The sequence below is a fragment of the Solanum dulcamara genome, chromosome 12 (genome assembly GCF_947179165.1).
Source record: "Solanum dulcamara chromosome 12, daSolDulc1.2, whole genome shotgun sequence".
Lineage (NCBI taxonomy): Eukaryota > Viridiplantae > Streptophyta > Magnoliopsida > Solanales > Solanaceae > Solanum > Solanum dulcamara.
The window spans coordinates 52011759-52038529 of record NC_077248.1 but is presented as its reverse complement, the minus strand read 5'-3'; the positions used below and the strand labels follow the sequence as shown (position 1 = coordinate 52038529).

General features: G+C 34.5%; 1 protein-coding gene across 1 annotated transcript; it reads right to left on the bottom strand.

The window, feature by feature from the left end:
- Window positions 1–23727: 23727 nt before the first annotated feature.
- Window positions 23728–25774, bottom strand: LOC129877603 (UDP-glucuronate 4-epimerase 3-like). The gene has a single exon (XM_055953126.1). The coding sequence runs from the start codon at window positions 25375–25377 to the stop codon at window positions 24073–24075; it is 1305 nt and encodes a 434-aa protein (XP_055809101.1). The 5' UTR covers window positions 25378–25774; the 3' UTR covers window positions 23728–24072.
- Window positions 25775–26771: the final 997 nt, after the last annotated feature.

Genomic DNA, 26771 nt, shown 5'->3' with positions numbered 1-26771 from the left:
CCTTGTAATAAACCATCATAGTTTTTAAGTTGATATAAAGGGATTTCATTAAGTCTTTTGGCCTATTATTGGTATTTTGTTAAACTTCTACATATTTTTTTGTTTAAGGAGTTAAGGTTTCTCCTACCTTGGTGTTAGAGTAGGTGTCTGCATGGCCCAGTGAATTGAGTCATGAAAATATTGTAGAAATTAATGAAAGAGAGAAATAAAGACAAAGAGTGTATTCAGTCTATTTTTTATTTCAGGAAATTAATATTATATAATATATTATTTAAAATAATTGGGTCTTGAAGAAAATGCGGATGAGACAATTTACTTGGAAAGAATATGTCATACCCCGAGAGGGTACCCTAGACGTGACCGACACTCGAAGACCATTGCTGGTCCCCAAGCGAACCTTGGTCCAATCATACATCCATTCAATATTAATCAACCAGTGGAAGTTTAAAATAAAGAAATAATTTAGTGGGCAACTCAAATCATCAATCTAACTCAAAGAATAAAGGCCATGGGCCAACAAATCGAACTCCAATCTATGTCGTTAAAAATAATTTGACAAGAATAATTCAAGGAAAGAAAATACTCAATCGACCCATTACTATCTAGTCTATGAAGCCTCTATCACTACTATCTAATTGATGCCAATGACATGTTCATGGCTACCTCAAATCAAAATAAAAAGGGCTAACTCGATGCAAGAATGACATAAGCGGTATCCTCCGAATGTAGGAGAGGACTCACCAATACGCTGAGTGTATATAGATCCTCAATAGTGCTCCTATTGACGATCTTGTAAACCTATCTCTGCATCATTTCATGATGCAGGTCCAAATGGACGTCAGTATATGGAATGTACGAGTATGTAATATGGCAGAATGAAACATACCTCAAGGAAGAATAACGTTGGTTCAAACATCTCAAAACCAGAAAGATAAGAGAGACTCAATCAAAGTGTCATAAGTCTAAAGTAAGAATACATTTTAGACAAAGACCAATCATATACCATACAATCCAATCCAATCATGTATAATACAGTTCAATCAAATCATTTACAATTCGATCCTATCCAATCACATACCACTCTATTCAACCCAATCACATATCATTCTATTCAATCCAATCCAATCGTACACTATCCGATCACGTATTATTTAATTCAATCCATCACATATCACATAATCCAATCCAATCATACACAATCCAATCATATATCCTCCAATCCAATCATATGCAATCAACTCCACCATAAAGTCAAAGGACTCAACTCAATAGATATGCAAATTAAATTAAGCAAATATTTTACAATTCAACCCAATCGTCTACAATCACAATCAAACCAATCATGCCAAGCACTATCCATTCAATTGAGAGTTTCTCTAACTGACAACTATCATCATATGAGCAAGTGATAGTACAACAAGCCAACGTTATTGCCACGTCCGTTCATACCTTGCCAGGGTAAGAACGAATCAACAATCATGGATTCGTAACAAATTAAGTCCTATCATGTCAGAACAATAATTTAGGAAGCATCCGACTTTAACGGTTCAATCCTCTCCTACGTTTGGCGACGTAGTTTATTAGTTTGAGTATGGACTATACTCTTACCCAATTCGGTGCTCGATACTCATCCCAAGACTCAATATGCTCATATCTATCAAGTGAGTAAAATACTCAAAATACTCATTTAGTCTTATTGGACTCTTTCAAATCAACTCATTTAGTCTCATTGGACTCTTTTCAAAACTCAAATCAAATCTGGCCTCATTGGACCTTCTTTCAAATCGACTCATCTCAAATCATCAAACTCTTCTCTTTAAAATTGATACAATCTCAACTCAATCTCAAAAATCAACATTTTAAAGTAAAAATGCTCAACTCATTTATACTCAAAATACTCATGTTCAAAAATGAGAATTTAAGAAACTTTTTCAAACTCTATTTATGCTTAAACTCTTTCTAAATCAAAGATGAAAATAATCACTCTTTAAACTTAAAATAGTGTATAAATAGTTTATGCAAAAATGTTCACAAATCATTTATTTAAAACTCCTTCTCAAAAGATCATTTATTTTCAAATGTTCATAAGACTCCAATCAAATCAAATTATGCAAATCACATATCACATAATCACATTAGGCTCCAATCCACTTCATCACACAACATCCTCATCAACATAACCTCTTCATTCACATCATCGTCAAATATCATCATTCACATCATCGTCAAATATCATCATTCACATCATCATCAAACATCATCATCACATCATCATCATTCATATCATCATCAAACATCATCATCACATCATCATCAAACATCATCATCAAATATCTACTCCAAAAATCCTTATTTAATTCTATGTTTAATTTACAGAGACACAAGGACATTCTAACTCTACCAAGGTTTCGTTTCTTTTTTTATGCCCTTCACATTCATAACTATCCTAAAATTCTCCTATAACTAAAAATTAATTTCATCAAACTCATGTAAAAGAATACCTCATTCTACTATGAAAATAATATTATTTTTACTATACATAAAAACCATCAATCTCATCCTCAAGACAAATTATGACCAAAAGAAATCCCATCTTGGGTTCATGTGAATGAATACATGAATCCATACTCTCAACAAAGTCATTTCAAGAACATCATTAACACATTTTAGTACTATTCTATAGTTTAGAAAATTTCAAGAAAACCTTCATAGAGGGTTCAAATCTTTTACAACTTCTATCCAACACATCTATGGGCATATGGAGGAACTCAATCCATATTTTTAGGTTAGCCTTACATACCTAGAAATGAAGAACATCCCACCGAAAACCAAAGACATGACTTGAATATCTTAAATCCTTGAGCTTTTGAAAGGATTTCTTGTTGGAGATGTTTGGAAGAGAAGAGGGGATGAAGATTATTGTTTTTGGGAGGTGAGGGGACTGAAAAATTATCCCAAAACGTTCCAAGTGAGGGTATATATAATTAGGGAAAAAGTCCAATTTGCCCTTCATCAAAAATCTGGAAAACTGGGTAAAATCTCTCCTAGCGCTATAGTGGCGCGCCGCGCCACTGCAGCGCCAAGTCAAAATAGGCTTAAAAACCCTGCAATCTAATAGTGGCGCATCGCGCCAATGACCGAACTACTGAGGCTGTTTTCTGGCGCTATAGTGGCGCGTCACGCCCTTGCAGCGCCAAGCCTAAATTTTCTGAGTTTTGGAAAATGGGCTTAAAAACCCTGCACACCTAATAGTGGCGCATCGCGCCAAGGACCAAACTACTGAGGCTGTTTTCTGGCACTATAGTGGCGCGTCGCGCCCTTGCAGCGCCAAGCCTAAATTTTCTGGGTTTAGAGTCCAGGCCTGAAATTTCTGCAGTATTAGTCTGTAGAAAAGGGTCATAACTTTTGACTCCGAACTCTAAAAATTACAATCTTGGTGGCTTGAAAAGAAGACTCAAAGACCTTTAATTTGGTAGGTCGTGGGCCACCCGGTTCATTATATTTAAAGAGATATGGTCATTGGAGGTTGACCCCTATACGAACTCATTCAGAAACTTAGTCAATTGGAATTTTGTGGACTCGACTTGGTGTTAGAGATCCCTTATGACCCCTAAACACATCTTATACACTTCAAATACTTAGGAATTAATTCTAACTCATATATAAAATTACAAGTCCTTCAGTTTGAGTCTACACACACGTGAAAAAATGTTTGAGTCTTTGCGAAAAAATATCCGGGGTGTTACAGAATATCATGGATGATTCATTGATTTGATTATGGCAATTTGGTAGGCATTTTAGTTAGAAACTTGAAAAAAAGAGTTTTCGTAGTTGAAGTTGAAAAATAATATTTGAAAATTGAAGTTGTACTTGAATATGCATTTTATTTTAGAAAACATGTCCAAAAAAATTATTCAATGGTTTGAAAATATTTTTTGAAAAAAGGAAAAAAAAAATTCATGTAAAACGATCCCTTATTCTGCAATCAAATATTCAAAACCTAGATCTAGTAACTGAAAGCCAAAGGTGTTACCTTCAACCTTAGGTTGGAACAACTCACAATATTCACCCACTTCATTTATTTTACCTCCCACTTATCAATCATTTTTATACATGCTAATAAACTTTAATAACCATACATGTCAAACATGGGAGAAAATATCATTAATAGTCCCTTAACTATAGGAGTAGGTCTAAAATTGTCCCTTAACTATGTATTTTATCGAATTTAGTTCTTTAACTATTCAAACACTTATCAAGTTTGGTCCCTTAACTATACTCTCACCGATTTTAGTCCATTAACTATACACTTACTAGTTTTAATCCTTTGAGTATTCAAAAACTTATCAGGATTGGTCTTTGCCCATTTTTATACAAATAGCTTACATTTATGTTAACGGAACTTATGTTTTCCTAAAATCAAATTTTTAATCCATTTTTTCAATTTTTTTCTCTCCCTGCTTCTTTTTCTTTAAATTACTCTTATGAAAAGAGCAATAACCTCAATGATTCAAAATAAAATTAATGAAGAAAGAAGATATAATTAAGTCCAAATTTTATTCAATAGAGGATAAAATGAATCATATTATTGTTGCTAATGACTTGAATATGATATGTTTCCTTCTTTAGTAGTTGAAGGTTCATAATCAACACAAAGTTTTTTAAATTTATTTTTCATACAAAACAAAAATAAAAGATTTAATCTTATTACTCAAATTTTTCTACGTAAAATAAACCAAAAAGAATAATAAAATCGATCTATTTCAAAAAAAAAATAAAAAAAGGTTGCAAATCTACCATTTTATATAAATTTCTACTTCTGAAAAATTAAACAAATTTCCTTCAAAAAAGTCGTTGAAGTACAAGATTTGGAATTAAAACATGTGAGAAAAGAACTTTTAATTTTATTCTCATTGCGAAAATTTTATTTCTATTAAATATAAATAATCTCTTCCTCATACCTAACGGATAATTATTTTTTTCGTTTATAATAAATTTTAGCATATTCAAGTCATTACTAGCAATAATATACTTCATTTTATCCTCCGTTGAATAAAGTTTTAGCTTATATTTTTTTCTCATGAATTTTTCTTGAATCGTTGAAGTTAAGGTTTTTTTCATAAGAGTAATTTGTATAAAAAGTAGTGGGGAGAGAAAAATAACAGAAAAAATGGATTAATGTTTTAATTTTACTGAGGCATGAATTCTGTTAATATAACCTGAGTTATTTATATAAAAAATGGACAGAGACCAAACATGATAAGTTTTTAAATACTTAAAAGAATTAAATTGATAAATATATAGTTAAGGGATTAAAAGCGATAAGTGTATAATTAAAGGACCAAACTTGATAAGTTTTTGAATAGTTAAAAGACTAAATCCATAAGCGTATAGTTAAATGACCATTGTAGACCTACTCCTATAGTTACAGAACTATTTTTGACAATTTCTCCCAGAAATGGGGGTCAAAGAAATGCAATATATATGTGTGGGTGGGCAAGGATCTAAATAATTTTAAAAATATATATATAGGCGAAACTCGTTGATAAACACCTAAACACGATTTTTTACTTACACATATTAACTAGGTCTTGTACATTTTAAACACCTAAAGTAAGGTCGAATTTGGCACTTTTTGCTAACATGACAACTTGTGTGATCTTCACCTAAAATAGGTGCATGAAAAGCCTAAAAAATAATGTTTTTTTTAATTCTTTTTATTTTCTTGTTCTTCTTCTTTATTCTTTTTCTTTCTTCTCTACTTAGGGTCTGTTAGGAAAGCCACCTAGTAATTTTAATTGGTGTAATTATTAGATGGGAATTACACATCCTGGTAATTACAATGACCTATTTGTTTGTCAGAGTGTAATTACAGTGTAATTTCCATTGTCCTATTTGATTGGAAAATGTAATTACACAATTATTTTTAACAAAAGATAGATTTTAAATAAATAATATTATTACTTAAATTGATTAATCTCAGAAACTAGCACAAGAAAATACAAAAGTACATAAATAATTTACCAAGACATCAAAATATGAAAATAAGAAAATGAATCAAGAAATCTTACTTGAAAGAAGAATTATAGGGTCTGTTGTTGTGTCGTTATTAGAAGTGAAAATGTCCAGATAAAAAATATCTTTTTTGTATTATAACAACCTACCTCCGTCGTTACGAATAAGCCAATAGGGAAGAAATTTGGGCCAGAAAAGTTTGGGTAGTGATTTCAGAAAAATTAAGCCTAGGTCAGACTTGGACGAATTCTGAGTCAAAGAAAGTCTAGGGTGATCCGAATTTGGATGGGGGATTGAATCTTTAATTTGATTGGGTTAGTTAATATCCAAGACGATGTGGAGTCAGTATGGCTTTACGAAATCACATTCAGACGAGTAAAACTCCCAAAATTAGACTTGGCGTGGAAGATATATTTTAAGGCGGGTTGGGGTGAGGGTATGTTGTGATATAGGAGACTTGGAAACTCTTTACAAGCTCACTGTATCCGCATATCCTGCCATAATAGGAATAATCCCACCAGGTCAGAGATGCCAAAGTAGGGTTGCCAGAGTGGGATGGTCCCTCTACGGCTAGACAGAACGTGACTTAAGTCGAGGAAAAGTCCCTGAAGGGTTTTATTCATTCTAATTCACTCTTAAGAGACCAAAATCGACCTAAGGTAAATTCTTGCTGGTTTCCACCATAATTTTTGTCAAAGGTAAGTAAATTACTCCCTAAACTTGTAATTTGATTCTTAGAACCCATAATATGTGGTGGGTGATCATTGGGGGGAGGGTTTTGGCTTGAAACTAGTGATGGAATAGCCCTAGATGGGGGTTAGGACATGGTTTTGTCCTAAGGGGGGAATTATGTTATAATTCATATACATTAGACCCTTCAATTGATCCTTTAAATGTTATTATTGTTTTCAAACCAAGAACAAGCTGAACGAAACTAGAAAGGGAAAGCTCCTGCACTTTAGAGTGGCCAAGCTTGGTTTCGAGGTAGGTGATAGTTGTTTCCTGTATGTTATTCTTATACTTGCTAAATTACTCCATGGTATGTTATGTGTATATGAATAGGGAAACATGCGATGATCTGTGTGAAATAGTTACTTACTGGCTATGATATGTAATGAACCTGTTCTTGGTATCTATGATAGTTTGTCTATTCATTATGATTGTGGCTGAATTTTATGTTTGGATCGAGTGTTATGTTCCGACACACATTTGGATAGGGTATCACATTATGACAAATAATTAGATCGGCTATCACTTTCCCACACATAATTGGATTGGGTGTCACATTTTGACACATAGACTTGTGGTTGCAGGTCCCATGAGAGGACCCTTATGTGAAATTACATGATATTGAGAATGATGAAATGTGATAATGTTGAGTATTGGGTAGGAGATAATATTGGTTAAGTCTGTTCTATATATATGTGCTCATTGTGTAGTATTTACCTATCCATGATTCGCTTACTGACTAGCCACTGTTGATTTTGTGTACTAATAATACATTTGCTCTGTCTTATTGAGTACATGGCATATTCAGCCAGCTGCAGAATGACCTCGCAAAGAAGATTGATAGTTGTTCGAGTTCAAGGGTGAGCCGTCTCTTTCAGGTTGTCATAGACTCTCCTTACTGTGGTCTTTCTTCCAAGACTTAGATTTTCAAACACTGGTTTAGTTTTACTAACTTTTGGGGTTGTAGTCCTCTTTCTAAACTTAATATTTTTCTAGAGTTTTGGTATATTTGACTTTTAGTTCCTAGGAGTTACATTCTGCATATTTTTGGTTGATAATTGGATATTTTTGAGTTTATGGGAACTCAGTCATTTCTTTATTATTGAACCTACTTCCGTATCTTTAAATATCTTATATTTTGCGAGTGTTGTTAGTTGGGCTATAATAATGGTTCTCCCACCAGACGGTTAGTGTGGGTGCCAGTCACGATGAGTCGAGGTCATGACAAAGTTGGTATCAGAGCCCTAGGTTCATTGATCTCGTTATATCAAAATGAGTCTAGTAGAGTCTTGCAAAATAGTATGGAGACATCTGTACTATTCTTCGAGAGGCTATAGGACTTTAGGAAAGGTTTCTCTATCTTTTTATTCCCTTGTGCTATAGCTTGATTCCAATTGGTATCTAGCAATTCAAATTTGTATCTATCCCCTTCACTCTCTTATTCGTAGATAGTGAACACACGCTACAATATTATCTGGACTATAGCTCCTATTAAACCAGAAGAGGAGCCAATAGTGAGAGGACGCAACTAAGGCTGGGGAAGAGCAACGCCCATTAGGGGTGAGGTTCCAGAGGGAGTAGCAAGAGAGGAGGTCCCTTCTACGCCCAGGTGTTGTTAGAGGAGAACTTAGAGGTTGAGGAAGAGGATATTGTTGAATAGGTGAAGGACACCGAAGCTGGGGCTGCCGGTCTTCCCCCTCTGGACCCCATACTAGCGCAACAGATCTTGAACTTTCTAAGTGGATTGGCTAGCACTGAAGCTATTCCTACCATGCCCACTGTACCAACCCCAGTTGCTCGCCCATTTACTATCGCATATCCTTTGATAAATGAGGTGGTAGGCACCAAATCCTTCTTTAGACCACTTATGGGCTGAGTTATGACAAGCATTGAGCATGACATGCTGAACCTTAAGCCTCTGATCTTCCATGGTTCTAAGAGTGAGAATACTTATGAGTTCATCCTGGATTGTTATGAGAGATTGCATAATTTAGGGATAGTGCACCAACACAGAGTGGAATTTGTGATCTTCTAGCTACATGGTGACGTCAAGCAGTGGTAGAGGGCTTATGTGGAATTTCAATTGCCAGTGTTGTCCCCACATACTTGGATCCAATTTCATGCCTTGTCCCTAGAGAAATATGTGCCACATACCTTAAGGGATCGCTAGAAGGACGCGTTCATGGCATTAGAGTAGGGTGGTATATCAGTGGCTACTTATAAGGCCAAATTTCATGCGTTGTACAGATATGCCACTCAATCGGTAACTACATAGGAGGAGAGAATTGGATTATTTATGAAGGGGTTGAACCTCGATTTATAGGTTTTGTTGGTTCACATGTCTTCATCAGGCAAGAGTTTCAATAAGGTCACCATTTTTGTGAAGAAGGTACAATGAGTGAGATGAGATGGGCAGGCCAAAGCTTTGGATAAGAAGTCCAAGAGTACAGGTAACTTCTAGGGATCCTACCCTAGAGGGTTAGGCAGGGTGGCAATTGCAGCCCAGCCTATTCAGTCAGCACTGTCAGCTTCTATCGGTAGTTTTTCAGGTACCCCACAACAGTACCCGGCCAAAGAGCTTCTTTTTGATATAGCAAGTCATTCTTTGAGCATGACTGTTTTAATTATAGAGAGCCTGGGCACATCAGGAGGGAGTGTCCCCACCCTCACGAGACAGATTCAGCACCCAAGCAGTCCGGGGCAGTGGTACCCACATATGAAGGTGGAAAGAGGACGTCCACAAGGTGGGTGAGGAGGAAATCTGAGAGGCCTTGAAGGCCGAGATAATGGTAATGCAGGTCAAGGAGTAGTGCATCCATGCATGAAAATGGCCCGTCTGGATGACAGGCCCAGTTTTATGCCTTTCTGGTCAAGACTAAGGCTGAAGCATCTAATGCAGTGATCATATGTACTATTCTTATCTGTGATCGGATGACTACTATTTTATATGATCCGGGTTCCACTTATTCAAATGTGTCAGTGAGATATGCCTTGAATTTTAATTCACGCTGTGATGTACTTGATGCCCCCATTCATGTTTCTACCCCTATTGGAGAGTTTGTCATCACCCATGTTTATCTTGTTTGTTTTGTTATGTTTATGGGATTCCGAACTTGGGCTGACTTAGTGATTTTAGACATGAATAATTTTGATGTGATCTTAGGCATGACTTGGTTGTTCCCCTATTATGTTATGCTTAAATTTAATACTAGACTGTGACTCTAGAGATTTCTTGGAGGGAAAGGTTAAAGCGGGAAGGGATGTAAAAGCCTAAGCCAGCTAAGGTCATATCTTTTCTCCAGGCTAGAAAAATGGTGGGAAAGGATTGTTTGGCTTATATGGACCATATATAGAATGTTGATGTAGAGTCTTCCTCTATAGAGTCTATTCCGGTTGTATGTGAATTTCTAGATGTGTTCCTTACAGAATTGTCTGGTATGCCTCCTGATAGAGACATAGATTTTTGTATTGATTTAGAGCCGGGCACTCGCCTAAGTTCTAGTCCATCTACCACATGACTCGAGCAGAGTTGAGAGAGCTTAAGACTCAAATCCAAGAACTTTTAGATAAGGGATTTATCCATCCTAGTACTTCTCCCTGGGGTGCTCTGGTGTTATTTATTAAGAAAAAAGAGATAGTATGAGAATGTGCATAGATTACCGACAACTAAATAAGGTCACTATTCAGAATAAGTACCAGTTGCCGCGTATTTATGACCTTTTTGGTCAATTACAAGGTGCATTAGTCTTTTCAAAAATTGATCTTAGGTATGGGTACCATCAACTGAAGATTAGGCTTGAGGATGTACCCAAAACAACTTTTAGAATGAGATACGGGCACTATGAGTTTTTGATGATGTCTTTTGGACTAACTAATGCACCTGCAACCTTCATGAGTTTGATGAATGGGGTTTTCAAGCCATTTCTAGATCCTTTCATAATTGTGTTTATAGATGATATTCTAATATATTCGAAGAGTGAGCAAGAATATTCAGGTCATCTTCGCATTGTTTTAGGTGTTCTGGGGAAGCAAAAATAGTATGTAAAATTTTCTAAGTGTGAATTTTGGTTGCCTTCTTAGGTTATGTTATTTTGAAGAAAGGGGTAATGGTATAATCACAAAAGATTGAAGCGGTTAAGAACTGGTTCGGCCTAGCTCTATGACTAAGATGAGGAATTTTTTGGGACTTTCCAGTTATTATCGCCGGTTTGTGAAGAACTTTGCTTCTACGCTACTCATTTAACAAGGCTGACTCAAAAGTAGGTACCCTTCGAGTGGACGGATAAATGCAAAAAGAGCTTCCAAAAACTCAAGACTCTTCTGACCACAATACCTATCTTGATCCTGCTGGTTGAAGGTAAAAACTTTATTGTTTATTGCAATTCTTCACATTTAGGTTTGGGTGTTGTGTTGATACAGGACAAGAATGTTATAGCCTATACTTCGCGGCAATTGAAGGTGCATGAGAGGAACTATCCGATTCATGATTTAGTGTTGGCAACGATAATGTTTGCTCTGAAAATCTGAAGGCATTATCTTTATGGTATCAAGTGTGAAGTGTATACTGACCACTGCAGTTTGTAGCATGTATTCACCTAAAAATATTTGAATTTGAGACAACGAAGATGGATGGAGTTGATCAAATACTATAATTTCACCATCTAGTATCACCCTGATAAGGAAAATGTGGTAGCAGATGCATTGAGCCAGAAATCTGATTGCATGGGCAGTCTAGCCTATTTGGGAGCCTGTAAGAAGCCCCTGCCTAGAGAGATTCATGCCTTGGAGGCCAAATTTATGAGACTAGGCATCTCAGAAAAGGGTGGGGTGATGGCCAGCATTGGTCTAACACTCACCTTTATTGAAGAGATTAAGGCCAAACAGTTTAAGGATGTGAACTTGAATGAGATCAGAGAGAAAGTTTTGATGTGCACGACCCAGGATGCAGTCTTTGATGCAAATGCGGTGCTCAACTTTAGGGTAAGGATTTTCGTTCCATAAGTAGATGGTTTAATACAGAAAGTTTTGTCCGAATTTTATGGTTTACGGTTCTCTATTCATCCTAGAGTGACCAAGATGTATCAAGACTTGAAGCGTCTATATTGGTGGTTGAGTATGAAGAAAGACATAGCCGAATATGTAGCTAAGTGCTAGAATTTCCAGTAGGTGAAATATGAGCCCCATGATCTACAGGTTTTCTCAGAAGGATGCCTATTCCTAAATGGAAGTGGGAAAGGATAGCTATGGACTACATGATAGGACTCCCTAAGACCTTGGGGAAGTATGATTCCATTTGGGTGGTGGTTGACAGATTGACGAAGTCAGCCCACTTTATTCTGATTAGAGTGGACTACAGTGTACAATAGTTGGCAATGATTTATGTGAAAGAAGGTAGTTAGGCTATACGAGGTATCCCTTTTTATCATTTCAGACCGTGATACTCCCTTTCAGCACAACCATTCATCCACAGACAGATGGACATTCAGAGATGACCATTCAAGTGCTAGAAGATATGTTAAGAGCATGTGTGATGGATTTTGGAGGACATTGAAATAAGTTATTTCCCTTGTGTGAGTTCTCCTACAATAATAACTACCACTCCATTATTGAGATGGCACCGTTTGAAGCCCTTTTATGGGAGGGGAAAAACTAGAGAAGTAGAGCCTTTGGGGGTGGACTTAGTAAATCATGCTCAGGAAAAGGTAAAGAGCATCCAAGACAAGCTTTTAGAGGTTTAAAGTCACCAAAGAGAAAATGTTGATCGTAAGGTAAGGTACATGATATTCTAGGATGGTGAGAAATTGCTACTAAACATTTCACCCATTAAGAGGGGTAATAAGATTTGGTAAGAAGGGCAAGTTCAGTCCTCATTATACTAGTCCTTTTGAGATTCTTGACCGTGTAGGGCCAGTGGCTTATAAATTGGATTTACCGCGTATCTTGTCGGGATTACATTCGGTATTCCATATGTCAATGCTGAAAAAGTACCATGGGCATGGGGATTACATCATTAAATGTGACTCGGTCTTGTTAGATAATGATCTTCAGTATGAAGAAAAGCCGGTGGAAATCTTGGATCGTGATGTTCGAAAGCTGAGGAATAAAGAAATTAAGGCTGTGAAAGTTTAATAGAAGCATCGTCTAATAGAGGAAGATACTTGGGAGACCGAAAATGACATGCAAGATTAGTATCCCCAACTATTCGTCGAATCAGGTACTACTTTACCTTTGTCTTAGCCTTTTTTTTTCTAGTTGTCAATCGGGGATGAGTGATGGATAAATTAGTATCTATTGTAACGAACTGCCTCTGCCGTTAGGGGTAAGCTAATAGGGAAGAAATTCGGGCCAGAAAAGCTTGAGCAGTGATTTCATAAATATTCTAGGCTAGATTTGGATGAATTTTGAGTTAGGAAAAGTCTAGGTGATCCAAATTTGGATGGGGGATTGAATATTTAATTTGATTGGGTTAACTAATATCCAAGACGATACGGATCCTGTAAGACTTTACAGAATCACATTCGGATGAGTAAAACTTCCAAAATTGAACTTGGCATGAAAGGTATATTTTAAGGCTTCTTGGGGTGATGGTATGTTGTGATATGGGAGACTTGGAGACTCTTTACGAGCTCACTATCTTTGTATATCCCGCCAGAGCATGAATAGTCCCGCTAAGGCAGGGCCTCCAGAATAGGAATAATCCCGCTAAGGCAGGGCCAGATCGGGATGGTCCCGGTGTGGCAGGATAGAATGTGACTATATCAGGGAAAAGTCCCTGAATGGTTTTATTCATTCCCACTTCATTCTTAAGAGATTAGAAGCAACCTAAGGCGAATTCTTGCTGGTTTCCAACATAATTTGTGCTAAAGTTAAGTAAATTACTCCCTAAACTTGTAATTTGATTCCTAGAACCCACAATCTATGGTGAGTGATCATTAAGGGAGGATTTTTGCCTGAAACTATTGGTGGGAAATATCCCTAGATAGGGGTTAAGATCATGGATTTGCCCTAGGAGTATAATTCATATACATTAGGCCCTTGCATTGATCCTTTGTATGTTATTACTGTTGCTAGACCAAGAACAAGCTGAACGAAATCGGAAAGGGAAAGCTCCTACACTTTAGAGTGTTCAATCTTGGTTTCGAGGTAGGTGATAGTTGTTTGCTGTATGTTATTCATGTACTCTCTAAATTACTCCACGATATGCATATGTGTATATGAATAGGGAAGAATGCGATGATCTGAGTAAAATAATTACTTACTGGCTATGACGTGTAATAAACCTGTTATTGGTAGCTATGATAGTTTGTCTATTCATTGTGATTGTGGGTGAATTTTATATTTTGATCGGGTGTCATGTTTCGACATATATTTGGATCGGATGTCACATTCTGACACATAATTGGATCGAGTGTCACGTTCCAACACATAGACTTGTGGTTGCAGGTCCCATGAGAGGACCTCTATGTGAAATTGCATGATATTGAGAATGATGAACTTTGATAATGTTGAGTACTGGGTAGGAGATGATATTGGTTAAGTCTGTTCTGTATATATGTGCTCATTGTGCAGTATTTACTTGTCCATGACTCGCTTACTGGTTAGCCGGGTGATTCTACCAGAACAGTATTGATTTTATGTACTGATAATATACTTGCTCTACCTTATTGAGTACAAGGCATATTCATCCAGCTTCAGAGAGACCTCGCATAAAAGACCGATTAGTGTTCGAGTTCAAGGGTAAGTTGTCTCTTTCAGGTTATCGTGGACTCTCATTACTCTAGTCCTTCTTCCAGGACGTAGATTTTAAAACACTGGTTTAGTTTTACTAACTTTCGGGGTTGTATTCCCCTTTCTAAACTTAATGTTTTGCTAGAGTTTTGCTACATTCGACTTTCACTTCGTAGGAGTTAAATTCCGCATATTTGAGGTTGATAATTGGATATTTATGAGTTTATGAGAAATCATCCATTTCTTTATTATTGAACCTGCTTCCGCATCTTTAAATGTCTTATATCTTGCGAGTGTTGTTAGTTGGGCTGTAATAATTGTTTTCCCACCGGAGGGTTAGTGTGGGGGTCAGTCAAGGCAGGTCGGGGTCGTAACAAGTATTCCAAATAAAAATATATATAAAAAGTTAGTATTAAAAAATGTCATGTAATTACATAGCATAATTACAACAATTCCTTACCTTTCTCAAAGAATTGAGGAGTGCAATTATTCTCCCTCAATTACACTCAATTTCTCTCATGCTGGCCTACTAAATATGTCAAAAGAGTGTAATTACACAAATTACACCAAATCTCAATTCCCTTGTGGCTTTCTAAACAAGCCCTTAATATTCCAACATTAACAAATCTTCAATTATTATCTTGTATTCTTCTTCACCGAAAAAAATAAGACCACCATCATTCTCTTAGAACATGTGATATATATATTTTTTTATATATAAAATTAAAATCAAAAATTAATTTTAAGTTCTTAAAAAAACAGCCAACAAATAAAATTTTTCCTTCAAATCTCCATTTTTACTTAAAATTTTATTCCAATATGTTACTATAGCAATGTAATTTAGCAATAACAAATCTCATCTATTGAGCAAAGTTAGACATAAACAAAAGAATGGAAAAGAAGTTTATCAAAAGAATAAATCGGATCAAAGTTTCAAGAAATTAACACTGCATTTTTTTCGTCAACGCTCATATGAATTTATTATTTTTTTTTAGCGAATTAAACTCAGTTCTTGCTCGTTATATAAAAGGTTTATACGAATTATAATTTTTTTTTAAGAATCCATAATGTATAAGGCTTATTTGAGATATCTAAGTAAAAAGTTGTGTCAACTTTAAATGTGTGTCATTGAATTCCACAATATATGTGCTTAATTTATTACTCATGTTATTTATTTCACAGTGACTATAGAAGTATAGATAAGAAAATCTTTCGATGTAAGTAAGGAATAACTGTCAAATCATAAACCAAGCTGGTGGCTGTGTCACTGAGGTAAATAGGAGAGAGCTAATAGGAATCTGATGGGACATTATGTATCCCAAAAGAATAAAAAATAAGGAATTCTGATTGAACAGCTTTTAGAGAAATCACCAACAATGAGTGAGTACAGGGGAATAAAATTACAAGAACAAGGGACATATTGTAAACCTTCATGTCCTTTGTGAAAAGGAAATTTAGTTTTTAAGGACGAGATCATGATTTGAAATTATATTGATTTAAAATTGAATTTTTTTTGAATATGAAATTTAAATTATTAAAATTGTACTAGTTTTTCAATACGTACATTATACATGTATATCAATTCATGTATTTATGATATATATTTAAAACCAATCAGCAGTCGCGTCAAAATGTCCCTTTACACAAAGAATAATTGAAAAAGAATTTGTGAAAGTCTCTCAAAAAGGTTCCATGCAGAAAAATTTGATGCACAATCAAATTTAATCATGAACAAACATAAGCGTTCCTCAAATTCTACTGAACTTCGAACTCATCAACAAGTGCAAATCACACTTGAGTTTTTTTAAGAAGAAAAAGAGTAGAAAACTTAGAAAATTCGTAGTTTAGAAATGAGAGGAACCTCCTCTATTTATAGCCAAGAAAGTGTAGTATGAATATGTGCTTATTTCGCCTTATCAATAAAGTCACAACCCTAAGGAAAAGTCACAATTGATCGGAAAAAGGCACAATCCTTTGAAAAAGTCGCAACGCATCGGAATAGTCACAATCCTTTAAAAAAGTTACAACTTTTCAATATGAAAAGATATATGCTTTTAATTTAATATAAATAAATAATAAATATAAAATATAAAAGATATGCTAAATTTGGTGTTTTCAGTTGAGAATATTGTAATAATTTAACATTCAAGTTATGGGGTATTTTTATTTTGGGGTGTTATAACATTTTAACATTCAAGTTAGGGTGTTCACGCTTTTAAGATAGTGTAGATAGATAGATATAGGTTTTTTTAATTATAAGCATGAAAATCCCACAAGTTGTGAAAACTATCAAACAAATTTCAATTCTTATGCAACCTTACCAAATGAACAAATCATAGTTCATAAACAAGATATCAAAATTTTCTAATTCACCGCATGAATAAATCACATATCTCCATTTTCCTATAGATAAATATATGTGATTGTAAACTTCCAATTACACATAATTTTATAAAGATTCATTAGTCAATAATAGTAATAACTAATTATTCTTTAACATAATTATTTCTCATGGTACTAATAATCTCTTCCCATGCATGAGTTTTTGTTTACAAAATTTAAAATGATAGGTCTGTTTTTTTACAAAATATAAATTTTATGGGTTAAGTTTTATAGTTAAAAAATTTTGAAATCATGTTTTTGGAGAATTTGATACTTAAAATCATGATTCCAAACCATATATCTAAAAACTGATTTAAAATCACGACTTCACATTACACGTCCAAACGGAAGCTTAGAATTATCTGTAATCTGTGCAACTATTATAGCTACAAGGACACTGCATGCAGTAACGCCAACAACAGAAACTCACACTATGGATGTACAATTCATGTATCTAATTTTTCATATATTTTTTTTGGGTCTAAATACGGCTAAGTTTTATGTAATTATTAGAGGAAAAATAGAAGTTTGTTGTACAACAATAAATGGATGTCCATGTCTATCTTTTCTTTCTACTCAACTTTATTTCCTAACTTTTCACGTTTTCTTCTTTTGCGGTGGCTATAAATAGTCCTTGTTGTTATACAATTAAACACACATATACTCAATTCTCTCAACTCTCTCTTTTTCTCTTACGACCTCTCTTTCTTATTAATTTGCTAAGTTAGTTTGTTTTATAACATATTATCAGCACGAGCTTCCATCACTTTGAACTATTTTAAAAATATAACAAAAGGATAAGAATTTTATTTATATAAAATGTCTAATATCTCTAAACTTGAATTTGTTGCTCTTGATATATCTGAAAAAAGGTTACTCATCATGAGCACTAGATGCCGAAATACACCTAGAATCGATGGGTCTGGCAGATACCATCAAAGATAACAATAAGGCATCTAGTAAAGACCGTGGCAAAGCCATGATATTTCTCCGTCACCATCTTGACGAAGGGTTAAAATTACAGTATCTCACATTAAAAGACTCTCTTAAACTATGGAAGAATCTAAACGAAAGATATGACCACTTGAAGTTAGTCATCCTTCCACAGACATGCCATGATTGGCTCAATTTGAGATTAATGGATTTTAAGAATATAACTGAATATAATTCTTCCTTATTTAGACTTATAACATAGTTAAATTTATGCGGAGAAGAAATCACTGAGCAAGACAAACTTGAAAAAACATACTCCACATTTCCACTCGCAAATATGCTCCTGCATCAACAATATTGCGAAAAAAAATTAAAAAAATATTTTGAATTACTTTCGCACTTTCTTATTGCTGAACAACATAACGAACTATTAATAAAATATTATAATAGTCGGCCCGTTGGTTCTTTGTCACTCCCAGAGATGAATCAGACAAACAATAACCAACAAGAAAGAAGTCATAGCTCCATTGGTGGCCGTGGTCGAAGAAAAAATTATAATCATGACGCTTTTCTAGCACTGAGAAATGATCAGCAATACAAAAAGATAATTGAAAAGCAAGAAGCTATATCAAAGAAAAATTCAAAAAGTATATGTCATAAATGTGGAGATATGGAGCACTGGTCACAGACCTATCAGTGATCAAAACGTCTGATTCAACTATATCAGGCATCCTTAAGAGAGCAGAAAATAATCTAGAAACAAGTTTTATCTCTGAAGATAATATTGAGCCTATGCATCTGGATGTAGCTGATTTCTTCAATTTCCAAAAAGAAAATATGAATATTGATAAGCCTAATAATGTTTAAATAATTTTTTTTTGTTTGTCTGTACTAAATAATCTGTTTATATTTTTCTATTTCATGTAAATAAATAAAATTTGTATAATGAGCGATGTTTTAATTATAATATTTACTTTATTTCTTTTTGAAGAAAAATATGAATATGCCTCAAATTTTATTTGGATCAATGATCAATCACGAGGATATTTGTGTAATTGATAGTGGAACGACTCATGCCTTTTTTAAAGATAAGAAATATTTTTCCTACTTGCTTAGAAGAAAAGCAAATGTTATTGCAATTTCTGGTAATTCAAAAATGATTGAAGGCTCCGAAAGAGCTACTATATTTCTGCCTAAGGGAACAAAGATTGTTATAGAAGATGCACTGCTCTCTTCTAAATCCCTAAGAAACTTGTTAAGTTTTAAAGATATCCGTAGAAATGAATATAATGTTGAGATACTAAATGAAATGAATATTGAATACCTTGGTATAACCAAGGGTATCTCAGTCCAGAAATATATTTTGGAAAAAATTACCAATTTTGTTGTCTAGCCTATATTATGCAGAAATTAGTGCAATTGAAGAATATTTGATCGTAAATCAGAAGTTTACTGATCTAAATATATTTGTGTTATGGCATGATCGAATAGGTCATCCAGAATCAATAATGATGAGACGAATTCTTGTTAAGTTTTAAAGATATCCGTAGAAATGAATATAATGTTGAGATACTAAATGAAATGAATATTGAATACCTTGGTATAACCAAGGGTATCTCAGTCCAGAAATATATTTTGGAAAAAATTACCAATTTTGTTGTCTAGCCTATATTATGCAGAAATTAGTGCAATTGAAGAATATTTGATCGTAAATCAAAAGTTTACTGATCTAAATATATTTGTGTTATGGCATGATCGAATAGGTCATCCAGGATCAATAATGATGAGACGAATTCTTGAAAATTCAACTGGACATCCGTTAAAGAACTAAAGATTCTAACGAATGATGAATTTTCATGTGTTGCATGTTATCAAGGCAAATTAATTGCCAGACCATCAATCCTGATGGTTGGCATCGAATCTCCTGACTTTTTAGAGCGTATACATGGGGATATATGTGGACATATTCATCCACCTAGTGGATTGTTTAGATATTTTATAGTCTTAATAGATGCATCATCAAGATGGTCTTATGTGTGCCTCTTATCATCTCGCAACCTGGCGTTTGCGAAGTTATCAGCACAAATAATAAGATTAAGGGTGCAATTCTCAGATTATTCAATTAAAGCTATTCTCCTTGACAATGCTGGAGAATTTATATACTAAGCTTTTGATGATTATTACTTATCAATTTGATAAAAATTAAACATCTTGTTGCTCATGTTCATACTTGAAATGGCCTTGCAGAGTCATTTATTAAGCGCCTACAATTAATAGCAAGACCTCTACTTATGAAAATAAAATTGTCAATTATTATTTGGGATCATGCTAAGAACATGTGGCAGCACTTGTATATCTTAGACCAATAAATTATAATAAATACTCTCTGTCGCAATTAGTATTTGGTCATGAGCCAAATATAGCCTATCTACGAATTTTTGATTATGCGATATACGTGCTTGTAGCACCACCACAACGTACAAAGATGGACCTTCAACGAAGGTTAGGCATATATGTTGGGTTTGACTCACCCTCCATAATTCGCTACCATGAACAATTGACAGGAGACATATTTACTGCTCAATTTGCAGATTATCGATTTGATGAAACATTTTTTACGCAATTAGGGAAAGAGAAAACAGAATCCAAAAGAAAATTGCTGGAGAGAAAACAGAACCGAAAAAGAAAGAGAAATTATGTGGAAAATTTGATTACTATCTCATTTTAATCCACGTATCCGCACATGTGAGCAGGAGTTCCAGAAGATCATCCACTTACAGAAAATAGCAAATTAAATGCCAGATGCATTTACTGATTTGAAACGGATAACTAAGTAACATATCTCTGCAGTGAATGTGTCTATCCGGATTGATGTCCCGAAAGGACCATCTACTAGTACCATAGCTTCTGAAGCGTGGTAGACCATTGAGTTCAAAAGATAAAAATCCTAGAAAGAGAAGCATGAGAAATAATAAAGATGATACTACAAAAGAGCCTCCTAAAGAAGGTCTAGATTTGAGTAATCCTGATATTCCTAAAGAAATCAGTGAACCCGAGACTCAAGTGAATGGAGAACTTTCAATAAGTTCTACCGGTGATGAGATAGATTTAGATCGAATGAAAATTACGATGGATAATGTTTTTGCATATAATATTGCACTTAACCCCATGCAAAATAGTGAAAGTCTTGAGTCTAAATTCATCAAAGAATGTCGACGTAGATGTGATTGGCTAGAATGGCAAAAGACAATTCAATCAGAATTAGACTCACTTGCTAAACGTGAGATTTTTAGACCTGTAGTCCAAACCCCTAAAGGTGTAAAACTAGTTGGCTATAAATGGATTTTTGTGCGAAAACGAAATGAGATAAATGAAATTGTAATATACAAGACACGCCTTGTTGCATAAGGATTCTCTCAAAGACCCGGGGTCAACTATGAAGAAACATATTCACCTGTTATGGATGGAATAACTTTTCAATATTTCATCAATTTAGCTGTACATAAAAATCTTGAAATATATCTAATGGATGTAGTTATAGCTTACCTTTATGGTTCACTTGATAATGAAATTTATATGAAAATTCCAGAAGAATTAAAATTGCCTGAAGCATGTACTAAGTCTCGGGAGATATACTCAATCAAATTGCAAAGATCATTATATAATCTGAAACAATCAGGACGTATGTGGTATAATCGCCTTAGTGAGTACTTGATAAATGAAGGTTATATAAATGATGTCATTTGTCCATGTGTTTTTATTAAGAAAAAACGGAATCAGAGTTTGTTGTACTCGTCGTTTATGTTGATGACATAAATTTCATTGGAACCCTTGAAGAGGTCCAAAAGGCGGTTGAATATCCAAAGAAAGAATTTGTGATGAAAGATCTTGGCAAGATAAAACTTTATCTGGATCTGCAAATTGAACATTTAGCAAACGGGGTTTTTGTCCACTAATCTACCTACACTGAGAAAATCTTTAAATGATTTTACATAGACAAAGTACATCCATTAAGTACTCCAATGATTGTTCGATCACTTGAAGTGGATAAAGATCCATTTCGACCTCTAGAAGAGAATGAAGAACTTCTTGATCCTAAAGTACCATATCTCAGTGCTATTGGTGCACTTATGTATCTTGCTAACGCAACCAGGCCTGATATAACATTTGTTGTTAATTTGCTGACAAGGTATAGTTCATCCCCAACGCGAAGATATTGAAACGGTATCAAACATATTTTGTGATATCTAAAGGGTACCATTGATATGAGTTTGTTTTATACTAACAAATGTTGTGCAAACCTTATTGGTTATGCAGATGCAAGTTATTTATCAGACTCACATAAAGCTCGATCTCAAATAGACTATCTATTTACATATGGAGGAATTGTTATATCATGGAGGTCTACAAAACAGTCTATTGTTGCTACTTTTTCAAATGATGCTGAAATAATCAATTCATGAAGCAAGTAGAGAATGTGTGTGGTTGAGATCGATGATACAGTTCATCAAAGAAAGATACGGCCTGAAAAATGATGTCAAATTACCCACAGTTATATTCGAAGACAATGTTGCATGCATAGCTCAATTGAAAGATGGCTTCGTAAAAGGAGACAGAATGAAACATATTTCACCAAAATTATTCTTCACACGTGACCTCCAGAAGAATGGTAATATTGATGTACAACAAGTTTGTTCGAGTGATAATCTTGCAGATTTATTCACAAAGGCATTACCAACATCAATTTTTGAGAAGCTAAGATATAAGATTGAAATGTGTCATCTCCAAAATATCAAATAAAGTTTTCATCAGGGAGAGTAAAATACGCGCTGTACTCTTTTTTCCTTAACCAAGATTTTGTCCCACTAGATTTTCCTGATAAGGTTTTTAATGAGGCAATACTCAAGGCGTATTACCAGATATGTGTACTCTTTTTTCTTCCTTAGGCTTTTTTCTATTGAGCTTTTTCTAGTAAGATTTTAACGAAGTACAACATCTATGAGTGTTTAGGATAACTATGTATATTGTTTCTTGTATAGTTGTTAATGGGACACATTACACTTGGATATCAAACGAAGGGTGTTGTACAACAATAAGTGGATGTCCATGTCCACTTTTTCTTTCCACCCAACTTTGTCCCCCAACTTTTCACGTTTTCTTTCTTTGCAGTGGCTATAAATAGCCATTGTTGTTATGCAATTAAATACACAGATACTCAATTCTTTCAACTCTCTCTTTTTTTTACTCTCTCTCTTTCTTATTAATTTGCTAATTTAGTTTGTTTTATAACAAAATTTATGTAATACTTTCCCCCTTCTCCTACATCATAGTTCCTGTTTTTTTCCCTAACACCAGTGTGTAAAAAGGCAGAGTATGGGAAGACAAATGACCTGATTTTCTAAGAGCCAAGTTTTAGGATGTTATCTGTTAATCACTGAATGTGTCTTCCACTTTACATCTTTCCTTGGACCCAATGGCACGAATCGTTCGGTAGAGTGTACGAGAATAATGCTAAATATATTATATTAGTAATGCTTGTATTAATTAAGCTAAGATTATTTTTTATGCAATATTTGATTTAGTATATTTTTGATACAAGAAGTCATGTACAAGGAATGATCACACAAATATCAAGAAAAAAAAGGAATAGATATTCAAATAATAGTGCAAAGTGGGCACCAAATAGACATATTTAGAGCCTTACTTTTCAGTTTTGACTCATAAGCGAAAAGCCATAAGTTAGAATTCTAATATATGACTTTTGATTTATTTATGTCATTTTAGCTTAAAACTAAGCACTTTTTTAAACTTATTCAAATACTAGAAAACAACTTAAAAGTTATTTCAATGTAAAATAAGTCAATCCAAATAAGCTCTTAGAACACAAGATCATGCTCTAATAATACAGAGACATTCAAACCAAATGTGATATACACAGAGTTCAAATATGGGAACTACTTGTATATAATTTAATAAAGATTATACATGTCCATAATAAGCATTTGTTTATCAATCATGAGGTCTTGTAAAACTACAACAATAGTATTCCTGGAAGATGTAAAAGTGTTGGTTTCAGGTTGCATTTGATAGTACAGATAGATTAAATTGCCTGGAAAATTACAATGTCAATCAATCACACAGCTTCACCCATCATGGGATCGGATATATGCTCCTTGTATCGCACCATAAGAATATAATGAAATCAAGAAATACATGACGTATGCTAAAACAATAACAAGAATGAAAACGAAGTCCTACCACACAATTGAAAGAATGAATGTATGATCACTGTGCACTCTTCTTTCCATCACCATAGTAACTAAGGTACCATCGAACGAATTTCTTCAGTCCTGTTTGCAAATCTGTTGTAGGCTTATATCCAAGCTCCCTTTGAGCAAAGCTTATATTTGCATGAGTAAATTGGACATCACCATTCATTGGCAACTTCATCACCGATCGTTTAGCCTTTACCTTTAGCAATCTTTCCAAAATGCTAACAAGATCAGAAACAGGCACAGGAGAAGTGTTTCCCAAATTGAACACCCTCAATTGAGCAGGGCCTTTCTTTTTTCCACCACTTCCCGTGCTCTTTTCAGCCGTGTCCAACGCTCCCAAACAACCCTTTACTATGTCATCAATGTAGGTAAAGTCCCTAGCAACAGTCCCATGATTAGCTGCCTCAAAGATGGATATTGATTTTCCCTTCAAAACATCCCTTGTGAAAAAGAAATAAGCCATATCTGGCCTACCCCATGGTCCATAAACCGTGAAAAATCGCAATCCAGTAAGTGAAAGTCCATATATATGATTATATGTATGAGCAATTTCTTCACCAGCTTTTTTAGTTGCAGCATATAGACTAGCAGGTTGGTCTGTCCTATCACTCTCCGAAAACGGAACCTTTGTATTCAATCCATAAACAGAACTTGATGATGCCCACACAATAGCAGGTTGAGGATTAGCATTTTTGCAAACCTCAAGAAGATTAACCAATCCAGCAATGTTACTATGAACATATGAGCTAGGATTTTCCATTGCATATCTTACACCTGCTTGTGCAGCCAAATGCATAACATGACTAAATTGAACAACGTCGAATAATTTCTTTAAGAGGGTGACATCATTGATGTCACCCTCTAAGATGTAGACCCCGGCACCCTCTAACAGAGTTTGCCGGGCTCTTTTCAAAGAAGGGTCATAATAATCATTGAAATTATCTAACCCCACTACACCATCTCCGCGACGTTTTAACGCAGCAGAGACATGTGTTCCAACAAAACCAGCAGCACCAGTTACCAAAACAGAAATACCATTTCTTGACCTGATTTTTGCTGAGGCCTTAATCCTTTTTTCCCAAGCTGGGCCATCATAAGAGCTTGTTCTAAGAGATCTTCTTGAGAGATCTGAAGAGGCAGGGGATGAAGAAGATGGTGATCTGAAAAAGCAGACAAAGATCAAGCCCAAGAACACAAATGACCAAAATGTGAGCTTGGCTACAGAAATATGGAGCCTGAGCCTATTATAAGGGGATTTTTCCTTGAACTTTCCTGGGGTTGATGGAATATTGTCAATATGCTTCATTGAGGACATTATTTTTTGGGAAATCTTGAAATTTTGAGCATACCCAATTTGGGTATCTCTTGTTTTCAAGGGAAAATCAGCAACTTTTCTTGAAAAAAAAAGAAGAAGCAGCTAAGTGTTAGGGTTTGGAAAATTCCTTCTTTTTTCCACCCATATTTTGAAAGATTTGATATTTTTGGTTGTGGAAATGGAGAAAAGAAGAAATGAGGGGAAAAGGGAGGCAATGAAAGAGCTGGATAATATGGAACTTTAGCCCCTTTATTTATGGGAATCTAATGGTTTCTTGAAATGACTGTTAATTGGTTGTTGTTGTAAGACGGTGGTTTTACTTTTGTGGGGCTTTTTGGCTTTGGTTTTTACATAAGGAAGTTGATGATTGATTAGGAAAATGGGTGTGGAGAGAGAGGGTGGGGTGGGGGTGGACTAATAGGGGAGGGAGAAGAATGACGTTTGAAAGAATTTATTAAAATGGAATGATCGAAAGATTTGAGGTGGACTAATAAGGAAATCAATTTGAGAGTCAAACAAGACTTTGTATTTAATAAAAGGATTTACATTAATTTTTTTTTATTAAAAAAGATTCTGGAACTTTTTTTATTTCATCATTATTCAGTTTCCTATTAGAGGAGAATGGTGAATAGCGGAAAAATTAATTACTTGAAAGATATTTTTTGTATCTACATAATTATAATTAAGTAATAAAATAAAATTATGGGTCAGTGTGAATATCTTATTTGCGAATAAGTATTTACTTAAATTAGCGTGTGATGATGAAATAGATTTTTTTGCAGAGTTACTTGAGAACATTTGGCAAAAAAGCCATTTTGAAAATCAATTAAGAGAATATCCATTTATTTGAGCTCCATATTGATCTCTTTTTTTTTTCCCAGACAAAAGTTCTGTTTTTGGATCTCTTTGACATTTTGTTCATAAAGTTATGTTTTTTTTCCCAATATTTTGGAACTTTAATATGTTTTTAGGCAAAATATGTGTTATTTCTACTCATTTTGCATGTTTCAATTGTCTTTTGTTTTTATTCTGCAAATTCATCTTGATCTATTAATAGACTTAAAATGTCAGCCCTTTTTTAGTTGAAATATGTGCTATTTTTATTTATTTTGCTTATTCCGATAGTACTTTTCTTTTGATTCTATTTTTGCAAATTCATCATGGTCGATTATTATTGTTTTTATATCGTGCTTGATTAATGACACTAATATTTGTATGTAGATATCAAAACTAGTAAAAAGGTGAGGAGAAAGTCCTTAAAAATAATGACCCACCATACCGTTCTACAAAAGAAAATGACCATAAGGATTCAAGCTCGATTGCAACACCATCATTATCACTGTCATCAACATCCTTCACCTGACGTACTCCTCTTACAAAATAATACAGAACGT